At 39.1% G+C, this 18,211-nt stretch overlaps 1 protein-coding gene across 1 annotated transcript in view; it reads left to right on the top strand.

The window, feature by feature from the left end:
* si:dkey-49n23.1 (semaphorin-3D) overlaps window positions 1–18,211 on the top strand; it is a 55,648-nt gene that overhangs the window by 22,948 nt on the left and 14,489 nt on the right. Inside the window, 6 exon segments of the mRNA XM_036559434.1 lie at window positions 12,904–13,064; window positions 14,816–14,878; window positions 15,228–15,347; window positions 15,659–15,752; window positions 16,866–16,994; window positions 17,767–17,909. Of these exon segments, the coding sequence (XP_036415327.1) occupies window positions 12,904–13,064; window positions 14,816–14,878; window positions 15,228–15,347; window positions 15,659–15,752; window positions 16,866–16,994; window positions 17,767–17,909 (710 nt within the window).

The raw sequence follows: 18,211 nt of genomic DNA, 5'->3' as shown, positions 1-18,211 counted from the left end.
CAAAATTAACTTCACAATAACAATTTGTGTTCTGAAAAGCTGAATTTCTTTGAGTCTGAGTCATAAAGATATTAGTCTCTCAGTCACTACCAAAGAAACAAAACCACAGCAACATCAGAACATCTGTAGTTTTGAGGAAATCACTAATGCGTGCCTTTTTCTCACAGCCTAAATATATCCCTACATGTTACGTGCATGGCTCTTGGAATGCGACTTGTGGGAAATAGTTCCTGATAGCCGCTGGTGCCATGTGGTTCTATGGCAACGACCCCTGGCTTTGTGACATCTGTGTACATGTCACGGATGGCTCTGTGCTTTGAATTTTGAGCTAATGAACCTGTCAGGGCATGGACACTGACCAGAGCCCACAGCCTTGATGAAGAATGCAGTTAATTAGAGGATGGACTCAGTGAAGCAGTGGGCCATTTGCTTTGTGGCATGAGGGCATCTGTGCTTTCCATACCACTTCAAGCAGATAAGTGTGCCTTCATCCAAAAGACCACAGTTACTCTTCATGATTTTCCCCATAAAATGTTAGGTAAAGATACTTTTTTAAACCTTATGTGTTTTTAAACCTAACCCTGACCTAAACCTTCCCTTTTTAACATTTTACCCAAAACTGTCTGCTTTTATTGAAGGCCTGCCCAGCCTTGGAAACAAGGGGATGATTCCTTCTAGCATGGACCATTCTTCAAAGAGATAAAGCCATGTCCTTCTAACAAATCTTACCTCACACTCAAAGAAACCACTCTAGTTTCTCAATCTTACTCTTACACTAGAAAACTTTTCATGATCACTGGTGATAAAAATCAAAGTCTTTTAGACTCTTGTTCAAGAGATAAGAAGTTCTGCCTGGTTGTAAGCGATTGGGTATCTCAAGCAAAGCAGCATGGGGTCTAGTTTGTCTTGAATTGGCAGGAGCATCTGGAGTGCCTCACTTGACCGAAGGCTCTCTCACACATTGCACTGTGTTTAGGCAAGCTTGCAGCACGTTTTTTGTGTCACTGCGTCCTGCAGTCTCCCCAGGAGGTGACGTGTTACAGAACTCTCTGGAACAAAATGAAGAAAACAGCCCACAGGGCTGAAGGTGCTGCCGCTCAACCATGACAGGCTGTTGTCACTGCTGTGCGTTCTCGTAGCTCCACTGACCCTTAAAGCTCCATAACCCCTCTCGCACCAGGATAGCGACAGACTCATCCCACAGCCAGGACGCTAATTCAAGGAGTAATTGAATGAGTGTTTATTACCTTCAAGAACCACAGTCAAGACTGTTCAAGTAAAGAAAAACAATAGCTGCCACAAAAGTCTCCTAAGCCTTTTTTAAACTAACACTCCATAAATTTTTCTTACCTTAAAATAGAAAGAGAAAACAGTGGATCTGAAAAAAGTGATGAATTAGTGTAATTTTTGTACAAACTCACAGTGGTGTAAGTTGACACAAAATTAATATGAATGAGCTCCTCTAGCTAGCCTTTTACAGTGACATTGGCTAATAGCTTTGTGAAGAAGTGCAACAACCTTCTAGAGTGCAAAGCCCTGTGAAGCTATTTGTGAGAAGTTGACATATGAGATGGGAAACTGTGCCCTGCCTTAGAATGAGAGTTAGAAAGGGGACTAAAATGGGAAATCTAACATATGTGGACCTCACCAGATGCAGGCAAGATTGAGGTTATTGAAGTAAATCAAGTCGTCAACCAAAATTTTATTAACTAGAAAGTTTTTAAAATTATAGTGTTGCTACAAATCAGATTTACATTTGCTGAAAGACACTGCCCAAGTCAGAGAATGACTATTAAACCTGAAATTATTAGTAAAACACTGCCAGAAGTATGGCTGGTCATGATTGCTGGGGCTAGAGTTGGCTGAGATGGAATATGGAACTTCATAGTAGAGAACTGTTTTGCTGTGAATTCAGTGCGATCTAGTACTTTTCAATGATGGCTTATAGCACCTAGCTGATATCAGATGCTTGATTTCAGACTGATTAAGACATTTTTATAGTGCAGGAGAGACTTATTACCTTGTCAAATGAAAGAATTTTTGTAAAGCCTTTCTTTTGTGGAGTAGTTATTACTCAATAACACTGGTCACGTAGACTATCACACAAGATTGTTTGGAAACAATAGAAAACCGAGTCACGTAATCTGATGGGCACAATTTTAAATTTGAATTTGAATGCAGTAATTAAGATGTGAGTCACATTTGTTGGTCCTTTGTCAAGTAATTGTTTAGTTTGAGAAAACCGTATTCTACAGATGCTGTAGCCTAGTTTTATTGGCAAGAGCAACAGGTGAGTTATCTCATCTTTCTTGGAGACTGAGGTGAAAGGGAGTGAAAGAGTTTGCATGCTATTAGATGCTTAAGAAATGATACATATGCACTTACATCCATGTGCTCCCAAGAAAAACACATACCCACACAAACCGCTGCATTTTTTGGACGTGAATGAGCGAGCAAGTGTTGAATACCATTTAAGTGATATGAAAAACTAAGCCTCCCCTCAGCCTTTGTAAAAAGATACAAAGAAAATGGGACTGCTAACAAGCAAGATCTGGTAGACCACCAGAACCGTCACCATTAATAAAGAGCACCTCAAGAGGACAAAATCAAGCTCCACTTTTGCTTCAGGTCTAAAAAAAAATCCACAGGTGTTTCTGTCCATCCTTCCTTTGTGAGAAGACAACTCAACAGTATGGGTTTGAAAGGATTTGTAGCTACCAAGAAAAGGAAATAGACAAACAGAAAAAAGCAAATCCATCAAAATGAAGGAAGCTTATGGTGGACTGACCACCCCAAAAACCAGACCCAAACATCATTGAATGGGATTACTTGATACATCCAAATACTAACGCTGCTCTTTAGAGATGTGGAAAGATTTCCCTGCAGATTTCTTTGAAAAACTGAAAGCGAGTCTCCTAAAAAGAATGGAAACTATAAAAAAGGCAATGAACACTTATTACTGAAAAAAATATAAAATGTTTGGTTGTTGAAACTTCTTTGTAGTTGTTCTATTAAATACATGCTTTTGTTCCTGACACTGAATGATTTCTGAATCATTTTCCTTATTCTTCCAAAATGTAATGACTTTTGATGACTCTGTCCATGAAACCTTTTCTGATTTTGGATTACATCACTGTGCACAAGCAGGCAGGTAAAAATAACTGGTACTATCACATCTCTCCCCAACCATCCCCAACTATCATCACGCAAAAATGCTCAGCTAGCTCAGGGAGCCTCCCTGATACCATGTTTCACTCGGAAAGAAAATACGCTGTGTCTGATCCACTAAGACCAGCGCAACACACACTAACACACCACCACCACCACATCAGTGTTACTGCAGTGCTGAGAATGAACCACCACCCAAATAGTACCTGCCCTGTGAGGGTCCATGGGGGTCCTGACCACTGAAGAAAAGGGTAAAAGGGGGCTAACAAAGTATCCAGAGAAACAGATGGACCACAGTCTGTAATTGTAGAACTACAAAGTGCACCTATATAGTAAGTGTAGCTGATAAAATGGACAATGAGCATAGAAACAAGGAGGTGGTCATAGTGTTATGCCTGATCGGTATATTATGGATACCAATTTGCATTGAATTTAACCATTATAAGCGGGTTTGTACAAATTTTCAAGGTCCTATTTACATGAACAACAAAAGCTTATAATAATGTCTCTTTATTTTATTTTTTAAAAATGTTGTGAAAATCTATTGCTTAGTATACATTCAAACATAGGCCTTTTCTTGTTCTTAAGCATATTTATCAGCATATTATACAGAATATAAGAGTGAATAGCACATTTAGAGAAGAACTAAGAATAACCCATTCCTAAGTATCGTGACTAAACAGTTGCAGATGGATGTTCCACTGAAAACCACTTAAATGCAACTGAACATCCGGGTCAGCTTAGTTGTTCTGTGATACACATCTTAAAGCATTTGGCTTATCTTCAATATTCAGTTCCTCAGAGTTTATGTTCTTAGAACGACAACAGAAGTGACGTCCATCTATCCAAAGGGTTTATGGGACAAATGTCAGTTGATATCTGTTAAAATGTTGTTGACATGGAAAGACCAACAAGCAAGTTGCCAATGGAAGTCACATTTTTATTTGTTATTTAGCTCCTTGGTGCTTAGACAGTGACTAAACTGGTATTATGGTTGAAAGTGTTCCATGGCATGGATTCAGTAAAAGCATTGACAGATTAAAGGCCAGTGTATTAGGGCATATACATCACATTGTAGCTTCATGCTCATTTTTGTGTGCGTTTTTCTAACTTTCCTCTACTCTTTTCTACTTGTCTCTCTGTCTGCCTGCCTGTCCTCTATTTCACCCCGGTTCTCCATAACCTTCTCCTCTTACTAAGCCCAAATCCTCTCTCTCTCCCACCCTCACTCCTTTGCACTTGTCTGAACACTCTCATTAGATTTCTTAATGAGGGCAAAACGATTCTTTGACACAATGTATTCCTTTATGCAGTTACGCTTCGAAATTCATTTATTCTTCCTTAAACATTTGAGAATCCTTTGATGTGATCCTTTGCTTACACCCTTTTCAGACAGTTATAAAAACCATTGACATCAGAATGAAGGCTCTTTTACCTTGCTGCTCAAACTGTGTGGTCCCACATTGTAAACTGTGATTCAGTTGTAACCTGTTCAAAAGCACATGGTTTAAGGTAACACAGCTCAGTCATGTAGTGCTTCTCATTCCTTGCTGTTGAAAGCAGTAACTGTATGAGTTAGAAGGAGAAAGAAATTCCTGCAGTTCCCGTCTTCTTACTTCTTTTTTCCCCTCATCTTGCTAATGAGGTCGACCCTCGACACCTCCTGCAGCGAGGGCTTATGGATAATTATGGGGACTGTTTGCCACTGACCCAAGCAAAAGAACTCAGGGTGGAATGGAGTCTATCCACAACTTCCATCACTTTAAACAGTATTTCTGGATATTGCAAGAAGAGAGAGGGAGGATGAATGAGGGGGGAAATTAAGGTTAATCTTCTTTCCTACTCTACAGAATGGCCCCACTTCTCCTAATGCATATAGTGTAATCACCAGCTTTGAACTGTGATGGTGGTTACACTGTGTGATGAACTTTCTACAACAAGACTTAAAGGAAAGGAACAATTAAATTCAAGTTAATTCAGTACTTTTTCTGTGATCACAGTAATACATACTGTGAAACCACAAGAAATCTAACTCTGTCCTCATTAGCAGCTGTGTTGCTTTGATTTGGAAAAGGAATGTTCTTTTTTTACCATCAAAGTGTGTGTAGATCTTTTCTAGAATATCCAGATGTTTTTTACAGAAAATTTGATTAGAAAGCACAGTTGATTTAATTTAATGAAAGACTAATTAGATAAACTAGGAATTGGATGGTGACTCTAAACACTGGACTTCCTTGAGGAGAACTTTTGGAAAAGGTTAAGCTAACACAGTCACACACATCAAATCATAACGAATTGTTTATCTATTTGAATGTTTTTGTTGAACAAATAAATGCCTACTACTGAGATAAATGGCTTTACAAATAATTTACTCAAATGCTTAAGACTTTGCAGAGTATTGTGCATTGATGTGGATTGCTTTATATCCATCCTTTTGATTTGGGAATACACCAAGCCTGCATACCACAGAACTGTAACGGATTCTCCATGGACCTGTTAAAGGCAGGAGGAAACCTGAGGATATTCACATTTTCACTTCCATGTACTCCCTCTTGGCCACCCTGAACAAACAACTGGAAAATATCTCGGAAATCAAACTTAGATAGGACTTGGCACCGATTTCCACTGAAAGGAGGAAGGTCTGCTACTTGATACTTGAGAAAAACAAATAATAGCCCTTCAATTCCCATCTCCTTCTTTTTTTATCCCCACCACAACAGAAATATATCATCATAATTGTCTCCTACAGTCCATTTACAAATCATTTTCTGATCCCATCAAGGGGATATTTAGTGCAGCTTATGGGGATACTTAATATTTCGTCCACTGCCACAGAGAATTACCCTGTGGTGTCAGTGTAGCTGTTGTCACTGTGGTGAAAAGGCCTGCAGAAACCCATTACTGTTGTTTAAACTTCCAAAAGGCGAACGTAATCTCTCCGTTGGTGTGGCGTCATAACTCCCTGTTGCTTGCTTTTATTGCCTCACTTTGTTTTCATTTCATTCCAGTCGTGCTAATATACGTAAACACTGTTGTGTAATACTGTGTTCCTGTGTTGTTTTACTACAGATGCCAGCTGGTGAGTTTTAGTGCATGACAAAACCAAATTGGTTCCTGTTGTGCTTCTAATACTGATACAACATCTGACATATTAGAGTATGTCTGTCTGTGTCAGCCTTGCCCAGTACATAAAAGCTGGCAGAAAAGGTTGTGGAAGTTGGTCCATAAGAATGTGTTACTTCCCTAATTCAAGTTATGCCACTACTTTCTAAGCAAAAGTTATCTGAGGCAATGAAAACATTGCAATGATATTATGTCAGTGGTGCATTTCTTTATCCCATTTGATAACCGTCGCAGGAATGTTGATTGCAACATGATAGTCTTGTAATGCAAACTGTGTCAAAAGTGGTGCACTTTCTTTGACCTGACACTAAACCTATAGATTTAATAAAAGTCAGCCTGTCTAAAAGGTTTTTAGTGCATTTTACAGAGGCAAAGGATTTAAAATTGTAGCTTCCTGTACTGAGAAATCTGATAAAGCACAATGAAAAAATCTGTTGCAGCCTCAGGTCAGAAGTTCATTTTACTAGGCTCTTATCCCAGAACAGGGCAAAATTACTAAGTCATATCTGAGCATATCTAGCATAAATAACTCCATTCACCTGCTTATGTAGTAATGCAGTATGGTGGCCACAATTTTAATACTAACACTTTCCGCAGAGATCTAGGAACATCCAATCTATTGTTGAGTCTAGCTTAGAGTTTGAAGTGAGTACACCAAGCACCATAAGCCTCAGTCATATTCCAGATGTCCATTTGGCATTTGAAGGATTGTTTGTCTGATTTTTTAGAAGTTGGAGATGATTTTGAGTCAGATACATTTTTCTTTCTAAAACTTTTTTGAAACAATATGCGAAGGACTGAAAAAGCACCCTGTTTGTGCCAGTGAGAGTGAGTTGTGATAATTGCTTCTAATTGCTGTTCATTGGCTCATACTTTATTTATTTGGAGTCATTACAACACGTAACAATAACCACTAGAACAACAGTGTCAAGAGAACCAACAACAACAAGTATTGTAACATCCAATGTATTTCCAAGCAGAAGACAGCAACTTTTTATAAAGGTTGAAATACCTGCCAAAGTTAAGATGTTTACAGATATGTAAGTTGTTTTCTGTATACAAATTGATCCCTTTATGTGGAGAGATGGGTACAAATTGACCCTAAAGAGAGCAGCTGCAAGCACAAAGCCACACTCAAAGTCATATATAACTTGCTGGCATGGACTAATTCAGGCCGTCTGGCATAAATAAACTGGCCTGCCTTAGCAGGAGGCCTAACCACATTGGGACTGCTGAAGTCATAGTCCTGCTCTGTCTTTCTCCCACCTACATCATTAGTTCAAATGATCCAATGTATTGCCCCTCACAGTGAGAGATTGATGTCAGTTTGTGCAGACATGCATCCCTGGCCCTTCAAATGGGAGAGGCCTTGGCCGAGGGCCTTAACTGCGTGTCGACTTTTATACTGCTCAACTCTTTGCTTACTCAAGTGTCAGGCTGCAGATAGTGGCAGGGAGACGTTTTCATAATCCAGTTCTTTCCTTCATCCCTAGCAGCTGGGATATTTGCCTTCCCTACACACTTCCGAGCTTTGGCGTCCCTGTGTTTTTTCTACCACTCAAGCTTTACACCCAATCAAACAGCCTGAGCATGAAGGAGCACCAATTGAAACTGGGAGAAAACAACGCATATGGTTGGGTCTCAGTAGCTTGATGAAAGATGTGGGCTGTCAGTGACCTTTCTAGTGCTCTTTGCAAAGTTGCCCTCATCCTTGCTTTTAATTAGGGTGCCACACTAATGATTACCATTTTAACATCACTACTTTTGTAACTACAATATAGAGTAATTAAAACCACGCATTCGCAATTGCTCTGGCCGTCAGCCTTTGCCACTGTTGAGCTGTCACAAACAAGTTTTGACAAGCCACTAACCATCAATACCTCAGAATGACTTATTTTTTAAATGAGTCACAGTTCTCCCTTATACTTCACCTTTAAACTCGATAAAATATATATCTATGTGATCGCTGCAGGTGTTGGGCACAGACCCAACACAACTCTGCTTTTGATTACAAACAATTTCAAACAAATGTTCGTAAATGGCTTGCATTTCAGGCCAGAGCTTTTGTGCACACAGTCACTTAGAGTCTCCATCCATACCTTTAGGGGAAAGGAAGAGAGAAACAGGTCTGGAATTGATTATGCGGATTACAATTTGAATCATAGCGGGTTTATCTCCGAAGATACTTAGTTCAAGATCTTGGGGATATTTAGAGGTAAAAGCTCAGGGCAAATAGCATTCTTGGGTGGCCTAATCCATGTCAAAGACTAATCCGTGGGTTTCACTCCATAAAGAGAATTGTAATCAAGACGCCACCCTTGACCTCTTTAATCCTCAGCCTTTCAGCAACTTTGCTCTTGAAACTCTCAGCTGAAACTAAATCAAGACATCCCTGCCCGTGGGCACTGACCTATCGAAAGTAATCAGCGGTGATAGGAGGCGACATCAAACTGTATGTGGATCAGTACCAAATAATCCAAAATGTTGGAATAACAGCACATTGGCATAATATAATTTAGTTTTCAAATTTTTCTCATTGGCGACTATTGTTGCATGCAGATTTACCTTTTTAGTAATATTTGCAAATATTATTTTCATAAAGTATTCAAAAACATAATTAAATTTTTAAAAGAGACCAATTTAATTAAGCACTAGGAAATACATTTTGCTAAATAAACATTTTGGTGCGTTAACTGTATTATTTTGAAAATTAATATGGCTGTTAAATTTTTTACGTGTTTACAAGGCATTTAATCTGTGCCTGTTCAAATCAAAGTGTACTGACAGCATGTTTGCCGTTATTGAACCAAATAAATACCAGAACTCTAAAATTCTCTGAACGTTATTTGTTTTAAACAAAAATGTATCTTGCAAAAACACTCAGTAGGATTCTGTAAGACAACCTGTATAGAATGGGTCACAGCTTTTGGACTGGCAATTCTCTCTGACTGGAATGACTAATCCCAGATGTCTGCTTGACCATCTGCATCACGTCTGTCTTGATTAGTGCCGTCTTGTGTAGCAGATTGCAGCATCGAAGTGGAACCTTTCAAGCACCGCTTAGCCTGACCTCCATCTGTAGCTCTGGAGGAAAAACACAGCTCACCCTCTAGCGAATTGTGTGTTGAGTTACCTTTATAAATATGTCAAGCCATCGACCATCAACTAATAGAATCAAAAAAGGTCTGCTGGGTCAGTTCCTGAGAGCTTGATTGTTATTGTTTTTCGTTTGCACATTCATGCTTGTCACAGCAGCAGTTTCGGCTTTCCCTCATTGAGCTCGAAGATATATATCAGCTTGGTGAAGCTGATAGGCTCTTGTGAATCCTTGCCAAATGGAACAGTGCCATTTCTTCCTGTGATATTCACTTGTTTCAATTTGTAGATGACCCTGACAGCCTGGTTCCAACTCATTCCGTTTGGCTGGGTTTCTTGGTGAAATACTGCCTCTCAGGTCAATAAAACACAAAATAAAATACTCCAGACCAGCCTGTAGGGCAAAAGGAAAGCCCTATTCGATTTTAAACCTTGCACGATAGCTTCTTGCACCTTCAAACTACTATGATCAGGAGTAAAAGTCTGCCCATAGATCTCATAATATGACACAATAAGGTCAGTAGAAAAGACCAGATGCGTCTGAACACAGGAAAGAAGAAGAGAATCAGGTGTTTTGACATTTATAGGAAAGTCTTAGTACTGAGAACATATGAGATGCAGAAAAGGGTGGGAACAGAGAAAGTATGAGACAAGGTTTATCAGTGAGATGGAAATTATTAAATGTGGGAAGTGTCCCTTGTTGCATTTGTGGAATGTAAACATCTTATGTAAAAGGGATGACCTCACTGAATGTTGTTTTTCTATTATTGCAAGCCCTTTATGTGTTGTGTGATTAGGTTCGATGCATAATGCCACAAAGATCAGGGCCCCACTGGTGAGCACACTGAGAAGCCCGACTCTCTGCTGGTTTCTAAGAAAAGGTTGTGGTGGCTTGGTGGAAACCAAGCTGTGGCAGAAATGATTCCAACAGGTGCTGGAGCTGCTTTGTTGTCCTTTTTGCTTAATGAGTTTTTGATTGATAGACTTAACATGTGCTAATTAGAAGATTTATTTGTACTTGTCAGTGAGAAATTGCCCTGCCTCACCTCAAGCTCCATTTCAGTTTGAGTGATGTTGTTGGGCTTGAAATGGACTAGATGTGCTTAGACCAAAAGTCCTAAAAGTAACAATGGTTGTGACTCTTATTAAATAAATCACTATGGATAAAGTATGAAGCACTGTAAGTTGGAAGGTTGCCACTGTTTCATTTTAAGTCCAGCGTGGCACTGTGCATTTACTTACAGGCTGCAGTGTATGAAGGCCTATTATGTCCTGTAGATTTTTGCAGTCTCTTTACAATGCTGAAATTCTTTCTATGGGCCTGGAATGCACGTGTCTGTCATGAAGCCCTTAGTAACAGCTGAAGAGGACACTTCATCACGACCACTCTACAGTCATCGCCCTCACTCAATTAGTCTCCATCAGCAAGTTGCAAGCGATGGTGACAAGTCTTGATGCTTTCAAAGGCCCGTAGAAGTGAGGTGGGATTTTCTTTCAACAAGAGTAAGGGGATATATAGACCACTGAGTTAGAAATTTAAGAGGAGCACAATGTGGATTAATCATTGTGAAAATCATTGACTAAATGTAACAAAATAAATAATGAGTCAAAATGTTGTATTATACATGTGTAAAATTATTAAGGTGTACTGTTTATTTTGTTCAACCAATCAAGTTTGCTGAAATTAAATGTTTTGTCACGTTACAGAGAATATGCACAATTCATGAGAAACAAAAAATCCCTCCCTGAACGCTTTTTCCATTTTTAGACATTAATTTAATTTGTATTCCTATACAGTATACCTATAAGCATATGGTTGCATGCAGATAATTCACCATAAAAATCAGACTAACTTGATGTTCCTTTAGACTCACTGGCATTTTCCATGCATACCATTTTGTTTTTTCAGTGGATCTATATCTCACTAGAACATCAGGCAAAGAAAACACCTGCCAAAGTTTGTAAAATCTCTAAAATCCACACTCCAGAATGCTCAGGGCTTCCAAAAAGATAGAAGGACTGCTTCTAGTCAAAGTACCTGTCAGTGTGTAATCATAAATGCCCCCCTCCTTCTCTCTGGCTGTCTGCTGGACATGGAGCACATGTGGACTGGGTGTTCGCTAAGTGCAGGCTGGACACTGAGGCCCTATCCGAGGCCGGTCCCACTGGGAGCAGTCGGCAGTAGGCGGAGGGAAGCCGACGGGGAGGGTGTTCAGGGTTAATTGGCAGTGATTGGACAGGGTCATTTTCTGCCTAGTTAAACTCCTTCTCCCCAGGGATAGAGGACGCAGAGAGGCATGGTCCAGCTATGAAGGAGTGTGCGTGCGTGTTCTGTTTGTGTAACCCACATGTGTCTATGTAACTGCTTCCACAGTTCCCTGTTGGGGAATGTGCACATTTCTCTGCATGAGTATCGGAAGAGCTGATTTACGAAAATAGTAGTAAAAGGTTGTGTTATGATTTCTGATTGACATGTTTATTTTACACGTCTCTCAAACTAAACATTTTTTTTTGACCCTAACAGCAAGACGTTTGATTGACATGGGATCAAATGCGCCAGTGATCTGCATTCTCTCTGCAGTTTCATGTTTTATGAAATATCCATAAAGGGTCAATATTAAAAAATTCCCCGGCCAAACTCCAGTCTCGAAGCTGAGCCAACAATCTCGCAAATGGCGGGGAAGTAAACATGAACGCCAGCTTAAAGCCTAAGGGATTTCAGAAAAACGTAGCGGCGGCCCCAAAAATCCCAAGATGAAAAAGCCGAGACAGAACTCTCTTTATTTATACAGAGCAGTGCAGCAATAGCAGGAAGGTTATAGTACACTTTAATCAATGCATGGAATTAGATAGAAAAACTGTACCATTAATATCTGGAGTAGAATAGTTAGATTTGGAAAATGAATTAACTAACAGTCATAAAGAGTAACACAGGTGATGAAACACTAATGCAGGAAGTATCAACTTTACCAAACCGAGACTGTGACTTTACAGAACACAAATATAGCCCTATATTTACTAACCAAAACAACCAGTGAACCTACATGTGCCTTCTGAGTTTTGTTGATGATGGTAAATTGGTGGTCTGAAAAAAATATGTTTTCTTTGGCCACTATTTTGCTTTACAACACACTGCATGTACGTCTCTGCCATTAATTCAAAAGAATTGGCTTTAGACCAAAACTTTGTCTCAAAACTATCATGAAACAATGTCTCTAACATCAGAGAATTTATTTGTAAACACTACATGTAACAAATTTCATTGATTCAGACGTCTGGTTTGCATCACCACCTCTGTGAACAGTTCTGACTCTGCAGATTTCCTCAGAATGGCATGTTGCACATCAAACCACTCTGAATAATTTTTAAAATCCTAAAAATTTAATTATGCAGTCGTTTTACTCCACTTTAAGAAGCATGTACATAATGTACGCTGATCATGGAGAAATGTATGTTGGTGACTTGTCGTCATATTCAAAAAGTGCTGTAAGAGTTCTTTATTTCTCTTTTACATAGAAATGCGTTCAAGGAACAGTTCAGCAGTGTTCTGGCAGGGTGGGTCCAGTGGTGGCTACCAGACGCTGCTGCTAGACGAGGACCGGGGCTGGCTGTTGGTGGGAGGACGAGACCATGTGTATATGCTCCAGTCTGAGAGTCTTACCCAGCCCATGCGCAAGGTTAGAACACTATACTAAAACCATGACTGCAGTTTAACTACGGTCCTTTCTTTATATCACCATGGACTCTACTTAAAGACACCTGGACAGATGTTAGAAATGATGGTTGACAATGCATGTCTTCAGTCTTTGTAGTGACAATGTAAAGAGTTTAATACTGTTGATATTAAGGCATGGGAAATACGTTCGTACTGATTTGTTAGAGGTACAAAATGCTATGACCTTTATATTTACATGTTCATTTGTTTTTCTACATTATTGTGCCACATGCCTCCCAATTCATCATGACCATTATGATGTCCTGTGAGACTATCATGACTGGTATGATTGTAACAAATGACGTTAACAGTTCACCCACTGGTATAGCTGTGTGATGGTAAGCATGATTTAGAGCTTGCTATAGTGAGTACCATGTGTGACCTTCTGTCGCCACATACAACATACAGTCGTCTAATTGGCAGCAGTTCTCCAGGTCAGTACCTGCTAACAATTTCCTTTTCAAAAAGCCCATAATATGTGAAGTATGCATTGCAACTAGACGAGCTGCACTTATGAATGTTCAGTTATAAGGACCTGAGCTTATGGGTTCATAAATTAATATGATATAATTTCTTTTAATAATAGTCAGTTATTATAAATGTTGAATTGAGATTGAAATGGAGTTGGCAGTGCAGAGATGAGATCTACTGCTGGGATTCAGGTTTGATTCCGGTATGGTCATGGTCAGGTCAAATGTCTTTGAGAAGGTATTTGGCTGCTTTCTCATTGGGAAGGAAAAATAACAGTGCTCCTTTCTCTGTCATCATTAAGTGACATACCAGCCAGCTGAGTCATTGAATGACAGAGCCGGCCAATCACCATTTTCCAACAACTACTCTTAAGTGCACAATGCATCAGTGGCTATAACAATGCAGGCTTTGTTTAACAGACTGATTTAACCCCTAGAAGTCATAATTATTGACAGAAATAACAATCATGGTGTTAATCAATATTTAATATTTGTCACTTTTAGTTTATTGAAACAAGCAGGGAAATCCTGTGAGTAGTGCAACCATGTTTTTACTCTTGTAAATGTGGGTGAAAATAATCACATCATGATACATAAAAAGATTTTCACAATACAAGATACACTATATGGACGAAAGTGTTGGGGCACACCTCTTAATCTTTTAATTCAGGTGTTTCATTTAGTCCTATTGCCACAGGTGTATAAAATCAAGCACCTAGCCATGCAGTCTGCCTTTACAAACATTTGTGAAAGAGTGGGTCGTTCTAAAGAGTTCGCTGAATTCCAGTATGGTGCTGTAATAAGATGCCACCGCCAAAAATTCCCACAGACATACTCCAAAACCTTGTAGAATGCCTTCCCAGAAGAGTGAAAGCTATTACAGCTGCAAAGAGGGACCAACTCCATATTAATGCCTATGGATTTAGAATGGGATATCATTAAAGCTCCTGTAGGTGTCCCAATACTTTTGTCCATACTTGTATTAGTGGTTGCTGTCATGGATTTTGCACAAAAAGTCTTTAAAATGAATGTAAAGACTCTGAAAAGTATGTTGATATTTTGTAAGTGGATATAAATACATACAGTCTTTGGTAGTTCCTCAAGTTATCGCTTAATACTGAAACACTAGTCTGTTGCATCACCAAAGACGGATTGTAACCTTACTGCTGACACAACATTGCTCTGTACAAATGCACTGTTTTGTCTGTACATTGGAAAAACAGTCTCTGTCCCTCATTTTTAGATTCACTGGCCAGCTGGAAGGGAACATACTGAACGTTGCAGGCATGCAGGAAAGAATCTGTCGGTAAGTCATCGCAGCTTTAAAAGGCTGAAGAGGTCAAAGAGCCCAAAAAAGTTTTATTTTCAGTGCCAGATTTCATACATAGCTCAGCATTCTTCCACTCTGTGATATAAGCAAGACTGACAAAGGTTTATTTATTACTTTGGAGGGAAATTACTAGTTGAGAACTCTGTAGGGAGGTAAGTTCATGGTCTTTTTTCTTTGATTTGACTCCATGTGTGTCTCCATTGTAACAGCAGACATCAAAGTGTATGAGGTGATTTATGAGGTGATTTAAAGCTACCAGCAATGTTTTGCAGCCACCCTATTCTGTTCACTCATCTTAATTGGATCTTTTGTGTTGCTTTCTCAGACTGACTGTGCCAATTTTGTGAAGCTCCTGCAACCGTTCAACAAAACTCATGTGTATGTGTGTGGAACCGGGGCATACCACCCTCAGTGTACATACATTGACCTGGGCCACAGCATCGAGGTGAGAAAGCCACTCTCCCATAGGGACAAGCTGACTCTCTCTTTTTTCCTGCCTTTTATGACTACTGACAGTCTCTTGTCATTTCGCCTTTTATGGCTTATGACAGGCCCACAGGTGGCATGAAACAGACAACAGGGCATTAAAGGGCTGGTTTTAAGCATGTTACTTTGTCAATACGAACGTCAGGAGGGGTGTGGAGCACACTCAGGTCACCTACTGAGACGTATTGACCAAAAGGCTAAGATAACAATGAAGGCACTATATAGAGAGGCTTGTGTTAAGAGGGTGACATGACTGTCTCTGTATCCTAGGAACCTGCATTTACACTGCTGAGCCATGCTGTTGAGTCCGGGAGAGGGAAATGTCCCTTTAGTCCACACGAATCGTTTACCGCACGACTCACTGGTAAGCTTTCGCGCAAAATGAGAGAGTGAAGATATTGGACAAATATATTTAAAGGAACTACAATAGCAAAGATGAACAAGTATTGTTCTACAAAGCACAAAACCCTGACAGATACCCCATTGTGTATATACAGTGAAACCTTTTGTTTAATTATTTGTAGCTTAAAAAACCTGGAGATTTTCTTTTTTTTTTTTTTCAAAAATACATATTCTACAAGTAGACGAGAAGATATTTTATTAAAATTTGAAGTTGATTAAAAGTTGTTGTGTGTAAAGTTTTGTTTTGTGGTAAGAAAAGCAATCCTTCATGTGCTGTTTTTGTCATTGTTTCACATCAGAACAAGCAGAAAAATTTGGAAATGCAGGCTCCATTCTGTCCATACAGAATGTAATCACATTTAAGTAGCATAACAAAAATTCAATAATTACTTTTATCTTCTGAGAGTTAATTAAAAACTGCTGCAGCGAGCCCGTCTCCCTTTTCTAAATTGTCATTCACATCAATCTTAGCTCCCAAAGCATAACCTCACCTTGACTTTCCCCTCCTCAAACCAATTTATCAGACCTCCACTGTCAGACAAACTGAAGAAACCCATATGAAGATCATCTATTTATTAGATCTCCTCCCCAGTAAGATGTCACTGACAAATGAAACAGTGTAACTTGTGTGCAGCTGTGGCCAGTGTGGGAAGCTCTGTCCTCGGCTGACGCCTTCATTTGTCTAATGCCTCCTATGGCCTCTTATTTCATAGCTAATTGGAGGGACGAAAGCCACCCAACCAGCCATATAATCTCATGCCAATGTCAGGAAATGAAACCTAACCCCTACTTTTTTGTGCATTTTTTAAAAGTACATAACCTCACCCCAAGGACCACGGTACATAAACCATATGCTTTGCAATTAGACTGCTGTCTGCACTGCAGACTTCTGTTTTTCTGATTTAATCATGCACTGAGGGAGAGTCTGGAATACTCTAGAATATAGAATCATACAAGTTGCTGTAAATATGAATTGATTAAAGTTCCAGAGTTCAAAGAGAGGCTCATTAAGTTAGTGTTATGCATCACATGCTTATGAGACACTGAGTCCCACAGGTATTTTTCTTTATATTAGATGGAGACCTGTATGCAGGAACGTCAGTGGACTTCATGGGAAATAACGCAGCCATATTTCGCACCTCTGTGCACACCAGCAGTCAGCACTACATCCGTACTGAGGCTTACCATGACCACTGGCTCAATGGTAAGACATTCAGAAGCAGATATTTTTGCATTTTTCCTTATGTGGAACTGCATGTTGACGATTTTTTCATCATTATGATGCTCAGTCATTGTGTGAACATGGAAACAGGATTCATTCCAACATATTTTTCTGTGATGCTGTGCTATAAAGTTGTCTTCCTAAGACTCCTTTTCATACTTTCTTAATTCTTACAATTAACAGTATTTTCAAATGGTAATGAATACATGAAAACTATGAAATAACACATATGCATGTACTGTATCCTGAAATATTGGCCTTCTACCAAATTAAGATATTTAAACCTGCTCTCTTCACATCTCAAATGATTGGTACATTTGAGTACATTAGTACATTATAAGGACACAAAGTACACACAATAATTAGGATGATGTAATGATTATGGCTTATAAATTTTCCAAATCTAAAATTATTGTACATTTAAAACAAAAACTACTTGTTGAGGGTCATTAAAAAATGATACATTTTTGTTTTTTAAATAAATGAATTCATGCATGTGTGTAACATCACTATTTCTTAAGGTATTTAGGCATAAACCCTTGGATCAAACTGTTTTAACATCATAAAAAAATATGCATTCATTCAGATATATCTAAACATTTCACTGGTAACATTTTTTTTGACTCAAATGGCATTTAGTTTTCTGGGAATGGAAATGTATGTAAAGTTAATAACAAACAATGACATGACTCAATGATCACACAGCAGCACACCTGCCTTCCTTCACTTAACTGATTCCTTATTTCCTTCCCAGAGCCAGAGTTCGTGGACTCTTACTCCATCCCAGACACGCACAGCCTGGACGATGACAAAGTCTACTTCTTTTTCAAGGAAACGGCTGTGGAGTCCAACCAGCTGGACAAGCGCGTCTATAGCCGAGTGGCCAGAGTTTGCAAGGTGAGCTGGCTGGCACGGAGGATAATTGGCCAATGAAAAGGAAAAGTGATCCAAGAGACCTTAGGCTGAATGAATGTGGCTTTTATGCATGTCAGTGAATACTGGGCACAGAAATTATGCGTAAGCCTGTGTAATATCAATTACAAAGTATTAGTAGTATTATTTATCTAATAAGGAATGAATAAGGTGTTTGTTAGCAGAGAATGAGCTTATTCTGGCCATAGCTTTTATATTGCATATTGTGTGTTATATTTTAGCACTAAATTAGCTTGTGTTTTAATATTTTAGTGCCATGTTCTGGG

Source organism: Colossoma macropomum, unplaced genomic scaffold (assembly GCF_904425465.1).
Source record: "Colossoma macropomum unplaced genomic scaffold, Colossoma_macropomum, whole genome shotgun sequence".
In the NCBI taxonomy this organism is placed as follows: domain Eukaryota; kingdom Metazoa; phylum Chordata; class Actinopteri; order Characiformes; family Serrasalmidae; genus Colossoma; species Colossoma macropomum.
Note: the sequence above shows the minus strand (reverse complement) of the source record. Positions and strands in the feature narration are given on the sequence as shown.